The 26,875-nt window shown below is 35.1% G+C and overlaps 1 protein-coding gene across 1 annotated transcript in view; it reads right to left on the bottom strand.

Moving 5' to 3' along the window:
• The window catches only part of Nav3 (neuron navigator 3), a 296,229-nt gene extending 272,516 nt beyond the window's left edge, over positions 1 to 23,713 (bottom strand). Inside the window, exon 1 of the mRNA XM_042699113.1 lies at positions 23,471 to 23,713. Within this exon, the coding sequence (XP_042555047.1) occupies positions 23,471 to 23,713 (243 nt within the window). The remainder of the gene's footprint in view (positions 1 to 23,470) is intronic.
• Between the last annotated feature and the right edge of the window lie 3,162 nt (positions 23,714 to 26,875).

The following is a 26,875-nucleotide window of genomic DNA, read 5'->3' on the forward strand; positions in this document are numbered from 1 at the left end:
TTGTATCTCCACCCACCCACACATACACACACACACACACACACACACACACACACATAAATTCTTAGTCTTTCTCTCTCTCTCTCTCTCTCTCTCTCTCTCTCTCTATATATATATATATATATATATATAGTGTCCTAATTGGCTCCATTGATACATAGAAGGATAAAATAAATTTTTTAAAAATTATATTGATGTGTTATATACACAATGGAATTCTATGCCTCCATCAGAAAGAATGACATTGCCCCATTTGTTAGGAAATGGAAAAACTTGGAAAAAATTATATTAAGTGAAGTAAGCCAGGCCCAAAGAAACATAGGTCCCATGGTTTCCCTTATTTGCAATATCTAGTATATGTATGAGTCAAGCGGAAAAGGTCAGATAATGTGATGTCAGGAAAATGAACCCTTAGATATGTATTTTAATGTTTTTTTCTTTCATGCATGTGTTTCTAATGCATTTATAAGATTATCTCTTTGTTGCTTTGTATGTCCCTCCCCCACAGTATAACCCCTGCTTTCACTATATTTGATGTCAGTATAACTTGTGGAGGTGATGAGGAAAAACTAGTTGTTTAAGGATACAGGTGGACCTGTCACAACAATGAGAAGTACAAGTTGTCATGTCTAAAACGAGCTTTACAACGTCGGTGCGGGGGGGGGGGGGGAAGGGGGGAGGAGAAGGATTGGGATTGGGGGGGAGGGGGGAGGCTGGGAAGGGATGTGAAGGGTAAACCAAAGGAGGAGGCTGCAATGCTTGGTAAGAAATGTACGCATTATCCTGCCCATGTAATTGTAACCCCTCTGTACAGTATGTTCACAAATAAAATAAATTAAATTAATAAAAAAAATTATATTGATGTGAAGACAAAATTTCAAAAGTTATAGAAGTTTAATTAATAAAACAGTACAAGATATTCTTGATATTACTTATTATGAAAATATAGGATATGCCAGGAACTGGGGATTCACACTTGTGATGGTGAGAATTTTATCTCCAATTAACTACCAGAAAACCAGAAGTGGTTCTATGGTTCAAAGTGGTAATGTTAGCTTTGAGCAATAAATAGCTCAGGGACAGCACACAAGCCCTGAGATCAACCCACACAACTGATAAAAAAAAAGAAAAGGTAGGGCATATCTGTATGAAAACGCATTGTACATAATTAAACGAATACATAACTAAAACTTGAGTGATTGAAACAGTAAGCACTTTTTATCTGTAGGTGTACAGGTTGGGCTAAGTTCAGCTGGCTGGTCCGTCTGTTGATTTTCTCTGGACTCATTTAAGTCCTTGAAATGTGCTGGCATTCAGTGACAGACTCATATATCTGCCATTAGCCAGCTGTTGGTTGGGGTCCTGGATCTTGTGCTATTCATCATCCAGCATGCTAGCCTATGATGTGTGTGTGTCTTTGTGTGTGTGTGTGTGTGTGTGTGTGTGTGTGTGTGTGTGTGTGTGTGTGTGTGTGTGTGTGTGTGTGTGTGTGTGTGTGTGTGTGTAGAGTTCTCAGCAACAGCAAGTGGCAAAGCTATGGGGGGACTGAAGCCTAGACCTGGAATTCTACATTGTCTTTTAAATTTTATTTTAATACTAAAAGAAGTTTTGACTCACTCTTAAGTTCAAGATAGGGGTAAATGGCTTCCTGTCCTTCACCTCAATTAGGAAAAGTCAAAGTACTGTTTAATAATATCACAATGTCATTGAACCTCATAAGAAATTAGAAAAAGAAAAAGAATTAGCCCATTGGGAAATATGACACATTAAGTAAGAACAGATTCTACCAGAGAGATCTTTATTCATCTCATAAAAGTGCCACTAACACCACTAAATTCCTAGTCTAGAAAACAACAAGAGAATAGAGTTTTGATTTGGGTAGACTTTGTTTTTGGATGCGGGGCGGGGGGGGGGGGGGGGGGGAGGGGGGGGAGGACTGCTAGTTGAGGCCTAAATGCTGTCCCTGAGCTTTTGTGCTCAAGGTTAGTGCTCTACTACTTGAGCCACAGCTCCACCTCTGGCTTTTTTGGTCATTAAATGGAGAATAAGAATCTCACAAAATTCCTTCCCCAGGGTGCTGGAACCCTGATCTTACAGACCTCAGCCTCCTGAAGAGCTAAGGTTACACATGCAAGCCACTAGTGCCTGGTGATTTGGGGAGATTTTTTTTTTTTTAATAAAAATAATTTACTTAGGCTTCAGAGAAAAATAGACTGAAATTCCAGAAATAAAACAGAATCATAAATTAACTTCACAAATACTTAGACAATTATAATTGAAGAACAATGATAAAAAAATCAGTGTCTAACTCAATAGTGTTGGAAGATATCCAAGTCACAAATGCTTGACATCTTGACATTCAGATCACATATTGCTTGGCTCAAAATTTAGAAAAAAGGTTAAATTACAGCATTATTGATAAGAAAACAAACTTGAAATTAGGAGAGTTGGATTGATAAATTGTATGATATCATTCAGGACAAATGCTGTGAGTATTTTTATGCATTTATTTCAATGTATACACATACAACACACACACACACACAATGGGGTTATGACAATCACACTGTTGTGAATCCTGTCTTTTTCATTTACCTTTCACCAAAAATATAGTCCTACATAATATCATGAAATCTTCATGGAAAGTAAGGTTTTCAATGATCAGCAATTTTTATGAATTCATAAATTAACTATAATTGTTGGGGAATGCCTCCTGGATGATAAGGAGGAGGAAGAGGAGGAAGCGAAGGGGGAAGAGGTACAAGAAGACCTCTAGATTTACTCAGACTTCTCCAACTCAGATTTAGTAGGTGAATATGGCATGAGGCACAGCCAAAAATATGATAAACCTGCATCGTCAGGAACGGCTGCCTTACAGGGGTAGAATGTAATGAATCATGATCTCTTTGCTGGTTAAAACATCACATGTACTGATTCTTTTTGATAGCTGTAAATTTTAATTTTAAGATGTTGTTAGCTCATTAGGGTCTAATTAAATATAATGAACCAGATGATAAGAAAACTAGAATCAGTATCGCGTGGAGAATACTAGATACATCTAAACCAGGAAGAGCAGAATAAGGTGAGGTGCTTTCATTTCCCTACCACCTTATATGCCAACCCCTAAAGGAATTTATACCCTTTTTGTGGTACTGTGAAATCAACCCAAACCTTGCGCTTCCTAGGCAAGCACTCCATCATTGGGATATACTCCTAGCTCCAAGTTATACTCTTCAACACTTCTGACTGCTAATGACAGCTCTGAGATCCTCAGAGCTTTTACTCATCTTTACATAATTGGAAACCATACAGATTTGAAATACGACAGAACTCACAATCATTGTGTAAAGAGTATGTGAAATAACAGGAATGAGCTTGATACAATATATAAAAGCTACAGAGAGGCAATTTTCTGTCTCATTTTATAAATGTCATTAGAAGCATTCAAGAGGCTGTGATCATAGGTCACAGTTCAAAGTCAGCCCAAGCAGACAAATTGCAGAGATTCTTACCTGAAATGAACAAGCAAAAAGCAAGAAGAAAAAAAATAGCTTAAGTGATCAAGGGCCAGCCATGAGTGACAAAACTAATTGAAATTAATTTTTGAGAATATACATAAGGCTCTCAGTCCTCTATGAAATAAACAGTTCTTCATGTGTTAGAATAGGTATACTAAGAAGTAACTCTATTATGAACCATCAATTTTATATATAAAATGCTGGTTTTAAATAGAATAGCTTGGTGGCCTTTAAACAACACAGTATCTTTAAAAAGTCAAACTGATACATTAGTTTACAACAACATTGGACATTTATGTTTCTAAAATGAATCTCCTTAAGAGTTAAAAGACAAAGGGCCTGGTAATGCAGGTTATTATAGAACAGTTGTTTTCCTCTAAAGTCAACATTTCTCTTAAGGCTAATGGAAACAATCTGAGACTTCTTGAACTCTATTTTTTAAATTAAATATCTTTTCATTTGCATAAAAATTTATTAATTATATTAATTTAGTCTTTAATGATAAAGTAAACTTAAAACTCAGTTCTCATTGAGTGACACAGTGTTCTCTAAATTAAAATACCTCTTCTTTACTTATCAGAATCAGTCTTGGAGAACAGCTCAAAGAAGAGTATTCTAAAGCCTAATACACATAATACAACATGTATTTTCTAAAAACATCTAACCATGAAGAAAGGAAAAGTAAGAGTTCAAAGAGTAGTAAGAACACAAGATTTGGAGCACAATTTTTTTAAGAAATCATTATATCCAACCCAGGATGCATTGTTGGATAAGAAAATTTAAAGGAAGATCGAAGTGCAAGTGAAAATTAAAAAAAGAAGGTAGTGTTCCATATCAGAAGCTGGGAAGACTGAAATTTAGGGTAGCCCTCGCAATATGTAATTGCCTCCATAGAAGGAAAATGGGAATGTGAGATACATAAATGAAGTTTAAGACAGCATTCTGATATGCACGAGTCCAGCAGAGGTATGCAGAAATTCTTCAAAGACAAGTATACCCCAAGATCTGGCATTAGATAAGAAGTTCAGGTAACAAGTGCTATCAGGACCTAAAGCTCACATCTTAGGATAGTAGTTCCCTAGGCTCAATGCTCTAGCTAAATGGAGCCATTAACCAGCATGAAAAGCAAATGCAAGCAAGCACCAGCTCTTCTTCAATGAATTACCTTGAGGATCCTGGACCATGCTGACTCCATCCATGCAAGATACCATCTTATAAATGAGAATTGAAAACAGAAACCTCATAGAAAAGGAAAACAGCGCAGACGAGAAGTCTGATCTACAGATTTAATGGCTTCTGCTATGATCTCCCACTCCCTTTCCTACCAAGGAAATCAGGAATGGAAGTTGAAACCAGTAAGAGATACGTTACATAAAATACTGAGTTATGTTCTCTTTTCAATTTGAGGATAAGTGTGTTAAATCCCTTTAAGTAAAGTATATAAATTATAACACACTTGGCTGAATTTACTACACTACAATGAATTTAGGATTAGAGGAAGTTCCAGATTTCACATCAGCCCAGCAAAGAGAACTCTATTAACATTCATGAAACAATCGTGGCCACAGACCACGCACGCACGCTTAATGGATAAAGTCATCTTACCAGATATATCCTAGCTGACAAGGAAAGCAAAGAATGCCAAGATACTTTACGTGTTGAAGAATGACTCCAGCCTGTTCCCCTTCCCTAGCACTGATGAGATCCTCAAAGATTATGAGCCTTAACTAGGATGTTCAAGTCAGATCCACCTTTCTAAGTATGTTCATCAGAATAATCCAAGTACTACTTATTAATAAAGGGGACATACCACAGGATTTTATATCCACTTTTATAAGTATGGTCACAGAATTTTACATTCATTTTACAAGTGGTACAATTTTGAGATAGTCCATTTTAATTTGCTGAGATTTATTTTACCCATGTACACAAAGGGAAAACTTTTGTTAAGAGTTCTTTCACTATTTCAATCTCAGCATTTTGTATCTAATGAGACTTGTTTGGGCAAAAATGTAGCGACCACAGATTGAGTATGTTATACAAAGGCCAAATCATGACTAAGGATTTAGGGTAAATTTAAATGGCAGAACTGCTATTTACTTTTAAGAAATCATGAACAGAGTTTAGGATCAGTATTTTTGTACATATACATGAGACAAATAACGAGTCAAAGGAGTAAAATTGCAAAAATCATTACTGATTTTTATGCAGTATATTTCAATCCATATCATATGGAGACCATTGTGTTAGGAAATCTCAGGAGATATAAACATGAGTCAAACTCATTCAAAGAAGAGTTTATGTAAGAAATCTCATTTCCATTAGGTTGAGTAAACTTTGTATGATTTCAAAGATATGGCAATACTCAGGAAGATTAATTTTACCAACCAGGTCTTGAATGGCTAGCCACAAAAAACAAGCATTACTATTACACAATCATTTCTGAGAGATTCAAATTTTACATAAACCTTGACTGATAGGCAAACACAGCATGATCTCTCTTTTCAGGTATGTACCAAACTGAATGGAGTCTTACTAAGAAGACTGCATTTTTGGGGGGTGGGGAAGTCTTTATGCGGATGTCTCTTCTTTTATCTGGTTTTGCTCTCCAAAAGTGAAAAACAATGGAATTTACATCAACTAGAATTCCAGAACATATAATACGTGCAATACACATTTTGTTCAGTAGATAATAGTTTAAGTACTTCTCTGTCATTTCTGCCACCAGCAGAAAACACTGTTCAATACACTGAGTAAATTGTGAGTCACAATAAAGAACAGGATCAGCTCATTATTAAATATTTGTAGTGGAAAATAAGGTTTCTATGTATTTCCAGCTTGACCATTATCTAGCAGAGAAAAAGGTTTGATCTATTTGGCCAAAAATACCTCTGGACAACAGTAGAAAGATATTAAGAACTTCTCACTAATGTTTCCCATTAAAAAATTAGGGGCAAATATGAGAAGTTACTCCACAGGATGGATTTTGTATTCATTCAGTGCTCTAACTGAGCAGCTAGTAGCAAAATTCCCCTGCACTCAGAGCAGTCTTGTTATTTTAACATGGCTCTTTCTATTTATAAAGTTACACAATCCACTTGGTTCCTTTTTCCTCCCTATTTGAGACAGAGTTTACAAAAAAAGAAACCACAGACATTACATAGAGGCACTGCCAGGAAATCCAAGTGTTGGGGGAAACTGAAAGACCTGCACCTTGACTTATGTCTTACTCATCCTAAATCATGTCTGCTCTTTGTGGCACTTTCTCCTGGCTAAAGATTGTGGGCTGAAGTTTTACTATGTCCATGAGTAGGCTATCTTTGCTCTTCTGACTACTCTGTTGTGGCTTCACAGATGTCCTATAAATGGAAGTCTGTCACATAACAGGAAGCCCTATTTGCCAAATTCTTTGGAGGACTAGCAACATTTCTCCAAGAGGATCCAGGTGGCAAGACGTTTGAACAAAAGTTTTACACAACACCATTTGAAAAGAAAATGAACATTGCTAGACAAACATTGAGCCCCACTCTATTTCTCCTATTCACCCTCTCAACTAAATGGCAGCTGCACCAGCAGAAAGAGTCAACATTGTGATTAGCTCAGTGTACACAGGAACTTTCCCTTGAGAGCTAAAACAAGCTGTAAGTACAGCCAAATGAACATAGGGAGAAGACAGCCAAGATTTTCTTACAATGCATTATAGTCTTACATTTAACCAAGGTATAATTACTATTTGATCAGGAGACAGAAGAAAAGAAAAATATCATTACCAAATGAGTACATACCATATAGAATGAATTATAAGTAAAACCAGTATCTGGGCTACCCATTCATTCTTCCCAGAAAAATCTTTTCTGATTGAGCGACTGCCAATATAACTTTACTTCCTTCCATTTTGATTATAATGCTTTAATTCATATCCTTTTGAATATGATTCCATCCTATAGAGTAACATACAGAAATGCTATAGAAAATGTGTTTGTGCCTTGGAGGATTCACTTTCTACTTGATGCTGGTAGACAATATGGAATGCAATTCTTCCTCTCAACTTAAAACATACTGTTAATAGTGAAGGCAATTTTCCTCATCCAATAAAACAGTGAAGGAATATCGATGACCTTAAGAAACATTTCCAAACATCTAAGATTCTCACATAGACAAGTGTCTCTGATAATTTTAGGTGTAGACAGATGTTTTCTCCCTCTTAGCACTACCCAAACATTCTGTCAGTAGTCTATTGTTAAAGCATGGCTTTCTCCCAGACCACATCCTGTCTGTTTGCTGTTGAGGTAAATGAAAGTTCCCTCATTTCTGTGTGAAGTCTCTGGAGATGGAAAGAAAACAAGTTTGCCACAGTATCCCAAGATATCATTATACTGAACTCAAGATCTATAGGACTTATGTTGGAAATTACCCAATGAATTTAAGGAGCTAAGATACGTTTGTTTTGTGACAAATCTAAACCTTTTACAAAATAGGAAATAAGTGTGATATTCACTGACAATGTGAGTAAAAGAATGTGGAGCAAGTATACCATATGAGTTTCACTTAATTAAAACCATTTTTGAATAACTACAAACTCTATACAAGTTATTTCTAATTTGAAGAATTGTTAAATCACATATCCTTCTGAAATTGAGATAGAGAACTAAAGCATCTGACACATCCTTAATTAAGACAGAAATTTATATTAAAATTGATTAATATAAAATTACATAATTAGATACATAATCATTTTAACTAGGGTTGATGATAATGAAGATATTGGGCAAAATTAGAATAGAATCAAACAGAAAATGCAGGGACAGTTGATTCATGATTACTAATAATTCTGGTTTGCCTACTATTAAAAGATACCCCAACCAAGAAACTCTCAGTGCTACAATCAAACAATCCCAGGAAAATTACTATGGGGGAACAGAAGTAACTTTAGTGAATTTATGATAACCATTCTTAGTCTACTATTTTCTTATTTAAATATATAATATCCTCATTAATTCTAAATATCTTGGGTTAGGTCCTTATGCAAAAGCAAAATGAATCAACTTTTTAGAAATATGTGCCCTGACACAGGAAGTCTCAAAATTCATCAATAAAAGAAAATCTCTATCCTTACTTCAAGGTGTCAATACAGAGAAATCTGGCTTTACAGAAACTTCTAGTGTTTTGGTTGTTTTGGGGGAGATTGTTAACTTCAAATCATCATGTTCCTATTTATTTTATTTTATTTTATTGTCATGAGGCTTGAACTCTAGGCCTGGAGGCTGTCCCTCAGCAATTCTACTCAAGGGGAGAGCTCTACCACTTGAACCACAGCGCCACTTCCGGTTTTCTGGTGGTTTATTGGAGATAAGAGTCGCACAGACTTTCCTGCCTGGCTGGCATTGAACCTCAGATCTTAGCCTCCTGAGTAGCTAGGATTACAGGCATGAGCCATGGCGACCAGTCAAATCATCATGATCTTAGCAACAAAAATCTATTCCTTTTTCCTCTTCAGTATTGTTTCAACCATAATATAGAATCAGATTCAAATGCCAGATAACTTTCATGTGCTTTTGGAAAAATCAATGAATTGTTAAGCATTTTGATACTTTAAAAATTAACTCATGCAAAATTGAAAATGGGAATTTTTTTTTAAAAGTGGTAAACCTCTTTAAGTGATACCAACTATGAACCAAAACTTCAAAGAGTAACAAAAATTTCTATCCTCATCTTTAAATAAAATTTACTTAAATAGAAGATTGAAAGTCATTGATTGGAGAAAAATCATAGTGGTTTGTACATAGCCTTTCCAAGAGTACACCCTTTTAGCCATAAAAGATGTAATTATAGTGCCTTGTCCTTTCTAAGTGGAATTAGATAATTCAAGCTTACTATGAGAGAAATTCAACAAGGCTCAAGTGCACATGGTGCTCTGCTTTAGCTGTAGTTTCAGGTAAACTTGAACTTCTTACCATAATACAAGAAAATCTGAGCAACTAGCCCATAAACCACTACTGAGACTATTTTTCAAATCCTGAACATAACACTGTTCACATCTGTTGTATTTGTATTCCACAAAATCTTCTGTTCATTTCACTAGAGAACCTGAAAGTATTTAACAATGGCATTACTATAGCCAGAGGGTTATTCAAGGATTTACGGTTGCTAGTAAAGTACACAAAGCCAAGAATATATGAAAGCATATTTGTTAACATTTATTCAAAACCATAAATAGAATTTTATTTAGATATATAATTAATATTATAAAAGAAAAAAAGCCACATACTACAAATTACATTTACAATGTCTAAACTATCTTTAAAAAAAAACCCATGGGGAGTAGCTTAGTATTGTTACAACACAATATTACTTTGAATAATTTTTATATTCAGAACATTTAAAATATACACTATGCTTTATTTCTTTTTGCTGTGCTTTTTTTGTTTTTGTTTGACAGTCCTGGGGCTTGAATTCGGGGACTGGATGCTGTCCCTGAGCCTCTCTGTACTCAAGGCTAGCACTATACCAGATGAGCCACAATGACACTTCCTGCTTTTTCTGAGTAGTTTATTGGAGATAAAAGTGTCATGGACTTTTCTGGCTAGTCTGGCATTGAATTGTCACCCACAGATCTCAGTCTCCTGTATAGCTAGGATTACAGGCATGAGCCACAGGTGCCTAGCACTATGCTTTATTTCTAATCACAATAAATTGAGATGTTTATTGTTGTTCTAATCTTAAAGCTAAGAAAACTGTTAAAATATGCAACATGAAAGATGAGAATTCAGAAGACCCAGGGCTCCATTTCAGGCCCTTCAACTAAAACTTTGATGATCCCTTAAACTACTGTGGCTCTTATGCAATATTCAACAAATGTCATATTCAAAATACATCATGAATATACATGAGCATGTACCATGTATATATGTATTAAAAGACATAATACATGTATAGTGTATACGCATCGTGTGTGTGTGTATATATATATATATATATATATGAATTTCTCTTTCCTAACAAAAATTTTCTGAAAGACCCATTAAAATTTATATATGAATACATTTCTCTTTCCTAACAAAAATTATTCGAAAGAACCATTAAATTATTTTTATTTAAGCACTTATAGAACAATAAAGGAGAGAAACAATCTTGAGCCATCTTTGAGAAAATTCCTTTTGAGTGACTTATAAATGTTCCTAGGAATGATTAGTTTCACATCCAGAAATAGACAAAGAATCACCTGGGCAAATATTATTTCATGCTTTTGCACCTGCTATGGCCTAAATGCATCTCTCAACTTAATTTTTTAAACATCACCAGCGTATTTTATTAAGAGCTACAGTCTTGAAGAAATACTTCATGAAAGTAGTTGGTGGGGATGGAATTAGCCCTTAGCAAGCCAATTAGGAAAGCACTCACTATCTGTTGTCCTTCTTGCATGTGAAGACCCACCTTGAACCCATCAAGAGATGGAACTGGGTGCTATCTGGAAAGCAGAGATGATTTCTCACACACAAAAACAGCCTCTCCAACTATGAGAAGTCAATGTATCTTGTTTATACACCACCCAGGTGGTGTATTAATATTCTACAACAATTAACATTAATACACTAAGACAAGCACTGCTTGAAGCAGGATCCTTTACTTAAGCTGTGTATCAGAACCCCCCAAAGCTCAGATCCAAAGGTATCAATAACCTCTAGCAACTACACAGAATTTCCCAGTACGTAGATAGCACGCAACTTTTTCTCTAGCTTTATCTTTTCTCCCTTTGTTTTCTTCTTATAATCCCATTTATCTGCATAATTGTGAGGTCTTATGTGTTATATAAGGTTGTTTATTTTATTTTTTGTTGGTCGTGGGGCTTGAACTCTAGGCCTGGGCGCTGTCCCTGCGCTCTTCAGCTCAAGTGAGCACTCTACCACTTGAGCTACAGCACCACTTCCGGTTTCCTAGTGGTTTATTGGAGATAAGAGTCTCATAGACTTTCCTGCCCAGGCTGGCTTTGAACCGCGATCCTCAGATCTCAGCCTCCTGAGTAGCTAGGATTACAGGCGTGAGCCACCGGCGCCCGAGTATTTTTTAATTCTACTGAATTGTCCTTTCAAATAAGATGTTTTCTGCATCAGTTCATGTAAAGTACGAGTAATTCCTCCCATGACATAGAACACTCCACGTTAGCCAAATATGGTTTTTCCCTAATGGAGAGGGGTGACTCTCTCCTAAGGAAAACATATCCAAGCCCTAGAATACATGTTATGATTAGGTAACACTGGAATTGCATTCATTTATAATATTTTTAGGTATAAAAGGAACTTTTTTTCCTTAGATATACTGAGGTTTGAATTCATGGCTTTCATTCCTGATAGGCCAGTGTTTAATCTCCAGAGACATACCTCCAACCCTTTTGGCTCTGGTTATTCACCTTTTAAATATTTTTTGCATATTCTGAATTTCAAAAGCTTGTACGAAAGGGGTTACAATTTAACATGAGCACTTAAGTGTCCAGTGCTTCTTGATAAGTTACCCATTTCATATCCTTCATCCGAACTATTCTCCCTTTGCTGTCTCCTTTCGCATTTCCATTTCACATTTTCATTATCCCATTTGTGCACTGAGTATTCTTAACGTATTTGTCCCATGTTTGCTTTTACATTCATCTTTCCTCTCATACGACCCTTTTTCCTTTACAATCTAATTGCAGCTTCCTGATATTCCTTTTGTTAAACTATCCATTAATACTGGTTATTTATTTATTTATTTATTGTGAAAATACCGTATAGAGGGGTTACAATTACATGGGCAAGATAATGAGTACATTTCTTATCAAGCATTGTAGCCTCCTCCTTTGTTTCCTTTTCCCATCCCATCCTCCCCTCAGCCCTTCCCACCCAACCCTCCTCCCTCCCCCCACCAAAGTTGTAAAGTTCATTTTCGACATAAAGACTTGTACGTTTCATTGTTGCAATGGGTCCACCTGTATCCCTATTTAAACGATTTGTTTTTTCCCTTCTCCTCCACAAATTATAACAACATCAAATACAGTGAAAGCAGGGTTATTTTTGAGGTCTAGTCTCTTTGTAGGCCCAGTAGTCCTGGGCCACAATACTTCTAGTTATACTTCATACTGTTGGGATGAATGGAAGGTTATCCACTGTGATCCTCCTGATCTTTGCTTCAAAAATAGCTAGAATTTTAGGTTTGAAGCACTAGCTCCTAGCCTAAATAGGAAATTGCAAGGAAGCATATACCAAGTATAGATTCTTTTATGAAAGAGTCATATTTGCGGCAAGTATATTTTCCATAATACCTACCACGTTAAGATAATCTATCATACTTGTTTGTGTATGTGTGTGATAGTTGTACATGATGATTAGTAAACAAATAATTGTTGATAGACCAATATACTGGATGAATGGTTAACAAAGGCAGGAAAAGTCACTGAGGACCCATCATTTAAACCTAGAAGTAGTAGCTGGAAGGATTTACAATTAAGGAAATAGCAGCCTTTTATAGAATACAATAGGTCTAGCAGGAATGTGAGGAAAAGAGCTCAGTGAACATATTGTTGGAGAGGATGCTAGACCCTGTGTTCAGTGGAGGAAGGCAACACACAAGTGTGGATATGAGAAAGCCAGCCAAAGGAAGGAAGAAACAGCTATAAAAAGCAGATGGTTTGAAGAGAAAAGAAATGTGAAACACCATCCAAAAAAACTTATATGGATCAAAATAATACATAAAAAGTTCTGGCAAAAATATCACTTCATAGAAATTCAAGAATCTGTCCAAAAAAGACAAAGAAAGATAATATTAAATTGTGACCATTCAGGGACTATAAAGATACATCTATGATCTGTACTTTTAGATCCTCAAAAAGTGACTAATTTAACTTGTTCCAGGTTAAAGCTAAACAGTAGATATTCCAAAGAGAAATTAAAAAATACAGTCTTAAACACAAACACATACACACAATCTGCCAAGTCATTTAAAATTCATATTGCAATTGAGAAGAGGTTGTCCTGTATATTGGTCATTATATTAACCATAGTCTGAAAGCACTATAATGAGTTACTTCTTTCAGTACTGCTGGTGAGATTTTTCAATGATCTATTCACACATTCCCATTCTGTCCCCACTAATTTGCAGCTCATTGAAAGAAGTTACATGGTTTCTCCAGGTCAAGAATGAGCAAGCCCCTACGCAATCATGTAGCCACACACTTGGCAGCTTCTCGTAGGCCGCAAATGCCTCCTTTTGCTGTAACACCTCCCTTCACCCAAATTCTCTAAATGTCACTTCTGCAATTTAAATTGCACCAATGCCTTGGGCTTTCTGATTCCCATCTTTAATGGAAAGTGTCCAGGAATAGCTGAGTGCTAGTCACAGAGTCCTGAAATAAGAAGATATAAGGGTTAGGATCAAGAGAGAGTTACTTAAGAATGGAAGTCTAGAACAGAAGAAATAAAATTCAATCAGCAAATTCTTGAGGTGGGCAACAGTCATAAGAGTCAGGAGACCCTTGGGAGATTTCTATGTATTTTTTGTGTATTTGGGTCTGATTCCTGGATGGGGGAATGGTACAGGAGCTGGAAAGCAGGGCCCAGGCCATTCTCCCTTAGTGGTTTTTGCTCACATTAGGTACACTATCTCTTGAGCTCCACCTCTACTTCTGTTTATTAACTGGTGAATTAGGGATAAGAAATTTCATAGACTTTCCTACCTGGCCTGGGTTTGAACTGTGATTCTTACACTTCAGCCTCCTGAGTAGTTAGGATTACACGCATGAGCCTCTGGTACTCTAATGACTTTGCAAAAGTTTCATTAATTGCAAGATTTTTCTGCAGTTTAAGAATTATGGTGGGGAGGAAAGGGATGATAGGGGAAAAACAAAGGAGAGGGTAACAATGCTCGATAGGAAATGGATTCATACCTTGCTTATGTAACTGTAACCCCTCTATCAAGTATCTTTACAATAAAAATATATATTAAAAATAATTATGGTCTTCTTTTTCAATGTTTTACATTTAAACATATATTCATACAAATCAGGAGGACTTAATGATAATCCAGAACCAATTTATGTATATTTTAGAACATGCTATATACTGAATTCTCACTAATGATATACTATATTGTTTCCCTTTATTTTGTGTAAACAGCTAAACAGTATTTCCTAGCCATTCTTGCTATATTACTGAGTTCAAATCAATCAATGGAGTATAAGCAATGACTGTAATTGCTAATCCGCTCATGAAACTTTCCACCATTATTTTCTCTTTTACAAACTGAAAAGACCCTATTTCCTGGCTTAACATATGCATATACCAGTAAGATATTTCTGTAAAGAACCATTCAAAATAAATATGTTCACTGTGTAAGCCATAATTCTCTATTCTGACTACACATTTTTGCCATAATAGCACATAAGCAGCCATAGGCATTATATAAATCAACAGCATAGGTGGTTTCAAACTTTAAAAGCTGGTTGCCAAGACAAATGAATCCAATAAATCAGTGTGTTAGCTGTTTGTGGCCATTAAAAGAACAAAGAATAAATTTCTACTTTGTTACGCCTCTGCAATTTATCTGCTATATAAGTTGACTTTTAGAAACTTTGTTCTCACACATTTCATTATGAAAAACTATAAATCTCATATCAAGATATGGCAAAATATTTTTTCTATTTATTTTTAATGGAGACTGTATTATATTATGTTGCTTAGAAAATATAAAAATCTGTACCGTGTACACTCCTCTAGTGACTTTTGCTCCAGTCAAAGAAAAATTATTTGAACAAATCACTCCCATGACTTGAAAAGGGGAAGTCCTATCAAATAACCAATTAACAAACTCTCCCATTGGTATCAAATTTCACTACCAGGCTCCAGTGACTAGTAATCCAGAGAATAACACTACATAAGAAAAAAAAAGCCACCTTGGGAGTTGGGAAAGAGCAAGGGTTCAAAATGAAATTTGTTAAAGATTAATTTGGTACTCTGGCTAGGATCCCTAATTTTGTCTTCTTATTACATGACTCAGTGTCCATGGAGAGAGTCAAGAACAGCATTGTTCTGACTGTTGTTCACACACTGCTGTGAAAGGAAAGACATAGAGGGAAACCAAACTGTAAGGACATAAAAACAGAACTAGGATTGAATTCCTGAGTTGCTTCTTCACTGGCTCAAGTATACTAATAAAAATGTGCTAGGAATTCTCAATAGTCCTAACAGCTACCTGCAAAGATGTTCATAAATTATTATTTGCAAGTAAACTATGTAAAGAAAATGTACTCACCCTAAACATTTAGTAACATTTTGTGGGTAATTAATTAATGAATCCATCATCATCCTTACTACTATTGGATTTGCTTCAGTAAACACTCAGTCCCCTCATACTCTTCTCTTCTGTGTTTTGGGATTTTCTCCACTGTTCTGGGTTATCCCATTATTCATCTCAGCATTATCTTCCTATACAGAAGTAACTGTCATCTCTTTGGTACTTGATATCATCCTTTCTTCCAGTACATAAAACACCCAACCCCTTCACTGTGGCATTAACTGCCCATCTCCCAATGCCTTGTCACCCGCATCATGCTAACAGGCACTCTATGCGCTATCATTGGTGAATAATGTATAGTTACTGACAGATACATCAATCTATGTACATATGTATATGCATCTGTATACATATTTATATATATGCACATATATGTATACATATAGAGAGAAAATAAGGGTGTGAGATAGACTGCTATATGTTATTGTATTTAAAATGTTCTTTTATCCCATATTTACATGGATAATTCAATTCCATTTTTCATGATAAAGCAGATATATTACTTTCCCCATACCTTGAGAATTAACTAGGGCCTTTTCTGTTCACCTACCTAATTTACTAATTCTTATATTAAATTGATAGATACTTTCATGTTTTCTATGTAGTAATAAATGCTGACTAACTTTGTACATTACACACAAAGTTATTGTACACGCCTGCAATCTCTCAATCTTCACAAGTACATATTACTGTCTTCATTTTACAGATGAAGAATCTCAGGCTTAAGTGGTAGTCCACTTGCAAAGGTCACTGTGCTTAAGAATACTAAAGCTCTGGATAGGAAAGACCAAATTCTACTGAAAGAATAAAAAAATTAACCGAAAAGAGTTATATTTTAACAAGTTATATAGCTTCTAGGAAAATAGAAACTATAGAAAGGAAGGAATAGAGGGAAGAAGGGGACAGGGGAAAGGAGGCAGGGAGGGAGGGAGGGGAAAGGGAGGCAAGAAAAGAAGGAAAGAAGGAAGGAAGGATGGAAGGAAGGAAGGAAAAGAGGGAGGGAGGGAAAGAGAGAGGGAGGGAGGGAGAGAGGGAGGGAGGGAAGGAGGACATAAAATTTGATTGATGACAATGAACTTAAGACACTCTTTCAATAAACATATCTAAAAAGTAAGAAATATGGACAGATACTCCAAGTACAAGATTAGCAATTTTATTGTTTCCTTATTGCTATCATTATTTAAAATAATAGAAATCTAGATGTAATCAGAGGTTATTTCTAAATCTGGGTATCTTTGATTCCCTTTCCCCTCAGTATATTTCCCAATATCTCAAACTATTTTTAGTTTCATACCTGGAGAATGCTATTGGTATAACTAGTGTATTGAATCATAGATGCTGTAAATATTCTACAGTGCTAAGAACAGCCCCTACTCCTATCCTCAACATTTATCAGGGCATCATTGGTACCAAGTTTGAAAGATACTGGTTCAAAGGAGCTACTGGAGAGAAAGACAGTAAAACATAAAAAATGCAGTAACAAATGGAACAAAATAAAGGAGAAAGGGAGTAGATAACAAAAGTGTTATCCCCAGACATTTTTTGAGGAACTATTATTCTTAATTTTTTACAGATATGAAGTTTTAACTTCAATCAGTTTGAATTATTCATCCTTTTAGAATCTACCTGAGTTCTAATTTTAATTTGAGTTACTGTTATGATGCTCTTTTAATTATGCCAGCCAATTGATCATGGGAAATTGTTCAAAATTAGTAATGGGAAATTGTTGCTAATATATTAACATATAATGGTATAAAACAACCAGATATTACTAGTATTTTCTCAAAATTAATGTTAAATCTACTAATTTTATGTTACCACAAAAAATAATTGAGTTCCTTTTTTAAAGAATGTCTGTTATGATATTGGAAAGAAAAATACTTAAGATGTTTAACAAAATGGCATCAAATATACAAACAATATGACACTGGCAGAAGAAACAGCTATATAATATTTTCACTAAATTTCACCATATGTAACTGACAGAAATTGTTAATAACTTTGGAGTTAAGATAGAAAACTTTAAAGACTTTGTAAGCACAAGCTAAAATAATAGAAAATGGTGTCAGACTGTCACACTCTACCAATAGTTACTCAAAGGAAATAGATTATTATGAATAATAAACCTTGAGTCTCTTCACCCAGTAGAGAATAAGTTTAAATGCAAGTATCATTGCAAAACTCTCATAATCACTGTTTCCACAAGGACAAAAGCAATTAAAGTTAACAGTAACAGTTATACTCTGAAACCTGGACTAAGAACTATAAATGCAAAAGGAAAATCTTGTTTCTTTAACTCAAATAAGTAAATGTGCAAGCACAGCAGAAATGGTAAGGAAGGCAGAATCACCTAGGGACATGCAAGCTGACCCATACAGCTGGAGGTCCAGCCAGCTCTGAAAATGTGACCATGTAAGCTAGCCAACAGGAGCGCTGACAGCCTCAGCAATCAGACAACCTCTCCAAAAGGAAACAGCTGGAGGCCAGAGCCAGTGATATACTCTATTGACATCTGCCATTATATTTCTATCCTGGGGTTACTTTTATTTATTGGTGTTACTCATAGGATTCAGTAGAATCCATATGTCAACATAATTATCTGCTCCTGATAATTCTAGGCAATGGCTTATTTATGATTTTGCTAGCAATGTAATTTTAAGACTGAAGCCCTACATGCTATATAGAAATCAATCTATCAGTAATCTTTCCTTTCTCCACAAACCCATCAGAAGTCTTTACTGTGGCAATTTATTTTATTAGTTAAGAGGAACATGTTCAGCAAATATACAACTTGACTGTGAATCTTCATTCTCTCACACTATTCTATTGAATTAATGGCAAATAATTTATCTTCTCTAAACTTCCGTCTCTGCTTCTTTAAAAATTAGGACAATAACAATGCCTGTGCCTCAATCCTAAGGCTATCGCAAAGACTGAATGAGATTTTCTATGAATTATTTCAGTACTTGGCATCTCCAAAACATTAACAATATTAGTGAAGTCAGATATGGTGGTGTATATCTATAATCCCTTATCTGGGAGACTGAGGCAGTAGCATCATGAGTTGATGGAAAGCTCAGGCTACAGAGTGGGGCTTTGTCTCATATAAAACCAAACAACAAGAACAACATTAGTTAGTATTAGGCCTTCCCAGCTGTAATTTCTCCTAAATATGGCAGAAATAATTTTAACTCCTTCTGAAATGAGAGCTTTCTTCACTGTTTACCTCATGAAGTTGTTTCTCACTTATAATCTGACAAATCTAATTTACAGGAATATTCTGCTTCCACTGTAATGGCTTACTTACTGGTCATTCTTCCACACCAGGCTTTTCTCTAAAGAATTCTTTCTAGACTTCCTAGAGTCTTATCCCCCTCTCCAAAAGTCACCCTCCCAGTTCTGTTCCAGAAACTTTACTTTTCTTTATGTCCCAGGGAAATAGGATTTCTCTCAGCCTTACAAACTTCCAAAAGAATCATACTCATAAATATTACTATTCATTACTATTCAATATTGTGTTTATCTAAATCAGAAACAACTGTACTAGTATCTTTTAATATCTTTTAATATCTTTTTCTTTCAAAATATCAATTCTGGCCTTTTCAAGCTCTACTCTGGTGTCTCTTACAACTCTACACTAAGAAAATTAAATAAAAATGCATAATAACATGGACAAAAATCCCGACCAAGTCTTTGATAAAAAAATTTTAGATATCCCTGGCTGAATGTAATGATCCCTTTTCTTTCTGCCCTTACAACAATTTGTTCACATTTTTATTTGACTTTCGAAATGATTTTTACAGAGATTTGTAGGACAAGGTAGACCTAAGGACAAATATTTAACACAACCATGAAGAGAGGCTGCAAATTAGAGAAACAAAAAAAAAAAACTTCAAAGAGATCAACTACATTCAAATTCTGGACTTCAGTACTACTCAACCATTCCATCTTATTCTCATTACCTACTCTTTCTAAGCTGTGTTTTCTTTCTTGTAAGTATGAATAATAGTACCTTCTTAGAAATGTTACATGAATGAAATGAAAATTTTCCTATGGATAAAATAGATAATAAAAAATAATTGCCCTCTTTATCATTATTATCAACAACAACATATCTTAAAGTTACACAGGTGAATCAAAAGGGAAGAGTGAGTAGATCCTAAGTAAAAAGAAGCTGGAAAGGAAAGCAGAAACAAAACAGATCAAATTATGGTTCAAAAATAATTAATGTGGTAGGTGTGACCAAGAGACTTTCACGAACAGGACACCTAACCTTTATTATATTGTTTGTTGAGTTGCAACCAACAGAATCCTCTCTCTTAAAACTTAATTTCCAGACTCTTATTTAAAGGTTTTTAAGGTAAAATGACACTATTACTAGTTTAGGCAAAAGTCCAGAAAAAAAATAAATACATATGTGGAAATTCAAGATAAGTAAGAAGTCAGAACATGAAACAGCTAAGTGAAACGTAAGACTTTGACATGTCACGGCATATTTTCCAACTGTATATGGTGTGAAATCCAGAACTCGTGTTATTTATTAAAGGCCAATGGAACTATTCTGTTTTAAGAACATTGGGCACCAAGGATGAGCTGAGACAGTAATTGTATGGAACTATGATAGAAGAAAGAGAGGCAATAAAAGTTGGAGAATAATATGCCTCAATAAAGTACTTAGAAGACATTAGAAACAAGTACAATTTGTGTGGGGGATGGGGGTCGGTGATGGTGAAGAGCGATAGAATACTAGCTCTGAATCAACTGAAATAACTGGTGTAAAGTGATCACCACAGGATAGGGATGTGGAAAGAGGATAAATCTAAAACTAGAACACAGAAGCGAGAGCTTCCAATATCAGCCAAGTGACATGATATAAATTGGCTAGGTAAGCCATCAGATACTAGCCTAGAGCTCAAGATTACATGAGTTGAGCTATGGCATTGGCTCAAATGAAAATCTATGGCTAGGAAAAGGAAGTAGTGGACTGAAGACATATTTCAGAAATAGTCATTTGTTCTCTCAAACCAGATTGTAAAACTATTTTGTGCAATGAGTAGCTGTATATTCCACATAAATGTTCTTTTAATGACAGTCATTTATTGTGGGTACTATCCATGGTCTCTTTCTTCTTAGAAGTAGAACCCATAATTTTTAGCTAGGCATATGTCTGCCTAGAATAAAAACTGCATTTTCCAGTCTCCACTATGACTAGGTAAAGTCTTGGAACTTTATGTGCACCAAGGAGAGGTCAAAGAACTCTTAACTAGTTGGAGAACTCTTAACTAGACACTAGTGTCTAGATAGTTGGGTAGACCTCAATGGTCTTTCTGACAAGTTTCTGAAGGCACCTTATCAACAATGGACTGCTTTCCTCCAGAGTTCCTTAACCAGAAAAGAAATATTCTTATGTGTATACTACCATTACACTCACTTTTCTCCTGTTTGCAGCAATCTAATTCCTCCTAATGTAACTATCTATTTTTCTTAGCTTTTCAGGTTAAAAATACATAACTATCTTTTATTACCTTCAAGTTGGTGTACAAAGGGGTTACGACTCCACGTATCAATTCATAAATACAGTGTATCATGATCCATATCACTCTTTTCACCATTCTCTCCCTTCCCTCCCAACCCAACCCCCCTTTCCATGTTCCTACTTTCAGAGAATATGCATTAAACACTTTTTGAACATTTAGAAATACTATGAATGCAAACTAGGTACTCTTTCCATTTCTTTGAGAAGGATTTTAATCTTGAAACTGTCATAGTAAAAACAAAATTCCTAAAAGTATACATACACATTTTCTTGCCATGGAGTTGAATGGGACACCAAATGTTTAATTGATATGGTAACCAAGGCAATCAACTAAAAAAATCTATTGAAAACAGGGCTCAAAGTGGTTGAGTCTTAAACTAAGGATATTTTGCAGAATTTGAATAACAGCTATATTCCATAAAGAAACTAACTATCTATGGCACTGAATCTTGACAAGTACTGTATCCTCGCAGAGTTAGCTGGTCAATTTTAATTAGTGCAGAAAAATAACTATTAAAATCCTTTGTTAATAATTTATACTTCCCTACTTTTGCTCTGAATTCTTTCATGGATACCCATAAGCCTATACATATTTTAATTATTCTTAAGACAATTCTCTGCACTTCAAAATTATCCGTTACAAATATCTTGTTTTAAAGGTAAAGGACCCAAAGATATCAATTAATTTTAAATCTTTGTAACCATTACCATTTTGTTCATTCATCAATTCATTCACCTTTTTATTCATTCACTCAGTTACTATTTAACCCTTATTGTGCCATGAGGCCTTGTGGAGAGGGGGCTGATCCTCTATGTATTTTCATTTTAGTGGAAAGAGAAAACACTTCTACAATGAAACAGAATAAAAATAAATATTGTGGATACACACAAAAGAGTCACAAGAAAGGCAAGAGGATGAATAGCTACTGAAGACTTTATGATGATGGCTGTAGTTGTATTGAAGTTTAAAAATCTGAACAGGTAAAGTAGAGGGAATGGACATTTTATTTTTTTCTCTTCATATATATTTTTATTGTAAAGATACTGTACAGAAGGGTCACAGTTACAGGATCAAGGTAATGAATCCATTTCCTATGGAGCATTGTTACACTCTCCTCTATTTTCCTCCTTTCATCCCTTTCTTTCCCACCTCCCCAACTCCTTTCTTCCCTCCCACCCCCCCAGCCAAAAATTGTTCATTTTCAACATGCTGTCTTGGACATTTTAGACACAAAGGGCAACTTAATTTTATTTTCAATGTTAGTTTCTCTATATGGCATTCTCCCTAATTATTTTTTAACTGACATTTGTGCAGGGAAATCAAATTAAATCACTACCTAAGAAGTCAAAGGTGAGAATGGTAAACTTGATATTACAACTAATGCTGCATTAAACAGTGATGCTCATTAAGATGGGACCCAGTGAAGGTCTTCAGCTGGCAGGGCCAACACAGCACTCTACATCTGAAGAGAGCAACTATAAGATGGCTCAGAGCTGCTACTCACAGTTTAATGTACATTCAATGACTGCAAAAATATGTCAGTAATAAGTGAAGCAGCAGGTTTCAATTTACAAGTGAAAAACAAGACAAATGTGCAATAACAATCTTATTTCATTATCCTACACATTGCAATAAAATAAGCAGCTGAGATGCAACTATTCAAACAAACTAGTTCAAATGCAAATGTTATTTAAAGTAAGTGTCAGTGTCACCTTTTTATAAGTAAAACTTTCCCATGACATATACACACATATATAAATATATGAAAATATGTTCAGTTTCTCACATTTCTAATTGTTAGTGGTTATTAGTGCCAGAGTTGTATCTAGAAATTTACTATATCAATAAGTAAGCAATTCACTAACAAATATACTAATTGCAATAGATGCACAGTCAGAATGTTTTGTTAATTTTGCAATAATAAGCTAAAATACAGATTTTTATATACACTAAATATTCATTCCTTCGCTTATTCTGCATATTTCCTTTCTTTGGTATTTTGTCTACTAGTCCCCATTTCCCAACATGCTTGTCTTCCAACTAAAAGGAAACCTGCATTTGACCTATGAAGTCTACAGGTGATCCTCAGCTACTAACCTGGCTGTCTTCTTTCTCCTTGTCCTTTTCTTGGAGGCTGTGTTGATCTCCAAATTCACAAGTGGACTGTAATGTGAGCTGACAAGACAGCATGGAGATCTGAGTTTCAGCAAGTTCCACAGGTCTCGAAGAATAGGATAGCAAAGGAGTTGTGCCAAGATTTGGTATCTGAAGAGCAGTGTGAAGAGGCTTGGGCTCAACAGCTGGGTGACTGAGTTTTGAGGCAACCCCAAGTACAGGCATGGCTTGTATAAAGGGATCTTTTCGCTGCCAAAGAAAATGCTCCTAACCTCAGTCTGGTAGACTCCAGCTTTACTATTTCCAGAACAAATATTTTAAACAAAAAATAGCAGCCATCCTGATTCTTTAAAAACTAATAATATAACTTTCAGGAAGAGGCAAAACTTCCTTTCATCTTGAGTTAAGTATCTTGCTTGCTAGCTAGATGGGAAATTCTCTCCCTCTCCCTCTCCCTCTCCCTCTTCCTCTCCTCCCTCTCCTTCTCCCTCTCCCTCTCCCTCCCTGTCTCCCTCTCTATCTCCCCCCTTCCAGCCCCCACACCTTCACTCCCTTAGTGAGTGTCCATGTAATTCTAAATATTCCTTTGGGGAGCAAACTTCTCTGCAAGGCAAATGCTACAAAGCTCCATCCTGAAAATGAAAGAGCCCCTAGATTTATCTTTTCTTCGTACTGCAGCAATCTGAGCCTGAGCTATGAGAGGCAAAAAAGAAAAAAAGAGAAAAACAAAAGGAAAAGCCTTCAGTGAGTGCATCAAAGAATCCAAAAAACCCACAATAGTGGAAGCAGTGGAGGACAGTTCTTCCTGGCCAGAAATAACCAGCCTGCATTCTCTTTTTAAAGAAAATGTTACTTCCTCCCCCTCAAAAAAAAAAAAAAAGAAGAAGAAGAAGAAGAAGAAAGGAGAATAGACATGTTAATGGCCAAAACAAACAGCTGTTGGAAGAACTTTTAGCCCCGGAAACAATTTCAGCAATGAGCTGTTTGTCTAATTTCCAGCTATTTTTCACAACTGACAGCCAGGAGCTACGGTGTTCATTTTGTTTCATTCCATGAAATCTGGTTAAATTAAGGCATTAGTGCAGCTCACTAAAGCAGCTAAACCATTCAACAGACCATTCCTGCCTAGGTTACTAAATACAATAAGCATAGGGAATTAAGCAGCGAATGCACATGATTTCAAAATTGAATAATGATCAGAATATTCACAGCTAATCTTTACATGAACATATGATGTAGAAGGTGTGGGCTAAGCATCTTCATGCATCATCACATGAATGACTGGAGTGAGTTTGAAAGAAATAATTTTGAATCAGATACATGAGGAATGAGACCAAAGACACAAAGTTAAGAAGTAAAAGTGATTGTAATATTTTAAATTTTAAAAAAACTTTTAAAATAATTTATATTAAAAAATTCTAAACTTGTAAGTTAAGCCCAAACATATTCTCCATGATAATGAACTGGTGTTGCTCAAACTTATAAAATTGCTTTATCATTATCCTATCATGATCAACCTCTGCTAGTAATGTCATGTTACATTTTTATGAAAATATCTGATGTACATACATACCTGAATATTTTACATACATACATGAGGTATGGAGAAAAACTTCCCATCCGCTAGTAAAAATTATATTTAGGTAACAGCATTGAGATTTTATTAACAATTTTCAATCTATTAGAAGGATTTTTTCATATTTCTGTCTCTACAAAATAATTATTTAACATAAATACACTCCCATTTTCTCATTAATATAGAAAACCGTAAGAACAATTAAAATTCCCTTGAAAAATAAGTAGGCACTTAATAAAAATACATATTCAATTAATGTGTCAGAAATTATCTGAATCTGGTTCTTTATATGGAAAATATTTCTCTAGTAGAAAGAAATGATATAGTCTTTGGCCTACTATTTCTAGCTGCTTAAATTGTAATGAATTATTAGGTAAGAAGAAATAATTTATATATGAAAGAACCAATAACTAAATACATGTTCTTGCTGAAGAAGTATAGAAAAAATTTTGAATGCTATTTAAAATTCTTGGAGATTTTAAAAATTACCTTATAGAGTACCAGTGGTTCATGCCTATGATCCTAGTACTTAGGAGCTTGATATCTGAGGATCAAGGTTCAAGCAAGTTGAGACAGGAAAGTATAAGAAGTAGACCTGTTGCCGTGATAGGAGAGTTGCTACTTTTGCACAACAAAGCTCAGGGACAGTACCCAGGCCTTGAGTTCAAACCCAGGACTGCCAAAAAAAAAAAGAAAGCAACCCAGTGGGCTATAAAGATTGATATAAGAAATGAATGTAACATTTGAAGTAATAGAAAAATGAAATAATCTCTCTTAGGACCTACTTTTGACATTACAAAATATTTAACAGATTGTTATTTCCAGAAACTAAGATATAGGGCTAGAAGTGACTAACATTCTTAAAATGGGTTTTAAGTTATCTGACAATTAGTTTTCTACTGCCAATAAGATGGGATAAGTAAAATAATAAGATGTAGAAAATTAGGTTCTAAGAAGACCATTAAGAATGTATGCAACTCTGGGAAAAGATCATCACCGCAAATAACATTGGTACCTTGGAAGATAATTTAGACCACCCAAGGATGCAGCTCATCCCAGAATTATTTTTAAAACAAGAAAAAATGCTGGCAACATTTTCATTAGAAATTCTAGACGGCAATCTCTGGGTTTTACCTTTGAAATAGGAATGGGGTAACTATCACCTCCAAATGTATAAAATTTGTATGTCTAGATCCTGGCATTGCATTATTCTCATTGTGATTATGATTGTTGTTGCTTTATTATTTAATATTTGGATTCTCAATACTGAGTCCAAAGAATCTCTATAGCATACAATATAAGAGCTTTTTTCCCCACCCAAGATTATAATTTTACACTATTTTCTCTCCCTTTACCTAGAACCAAATCACCCCAAGTGTATGCCATCACATGAAGCTACACAATTTCTACATTACAGAACATAATTAATCTATTTATCAATTGCAAATGACATTATTGATAGTTTAGATATGTACATTGAAGTAGTGCACACTAATTCTTAGAATTATCAAAATAAAAAATGTTCCCATTCAATAAAAACGTATAGCCAATGTTATACTAAAGAGGGAATAACTAAATCACTCCTTCTACGAACACTCACAGGACAAAACTGTTTATTCCCTCCACTTTTATTCAAAGTATTACTAGTATTCCTAACCACAGCAATATGAGAGGAAATAAAGGGATTCAAATAATAAGTCAGATCATTTCTATTTACAGAAGATATTTTATAACCAAAAGACTGTACAAAGATTCCATCACCAAACTCTTAGAACTGATAAAAATTACATTTGACACATAAAAAATGAGCA

The sequence above is a fragment of the Dipodomys spectabilis genome, unplaced genomic scaffold, assembly GCF_019054845.1.
Source record: "Dipodomys spectabilis isolate Male_0828 unplaced genomic scaffold, ASM1905484v1 ptg000234l, whole genome shotgun sequence".
Lineage (NCBI taxonomy): Eukaryota > Metazoa > Chordata > Mammalia > Rodentia > Heteromyidae > Dipodomys > Dipodomys spectabilis.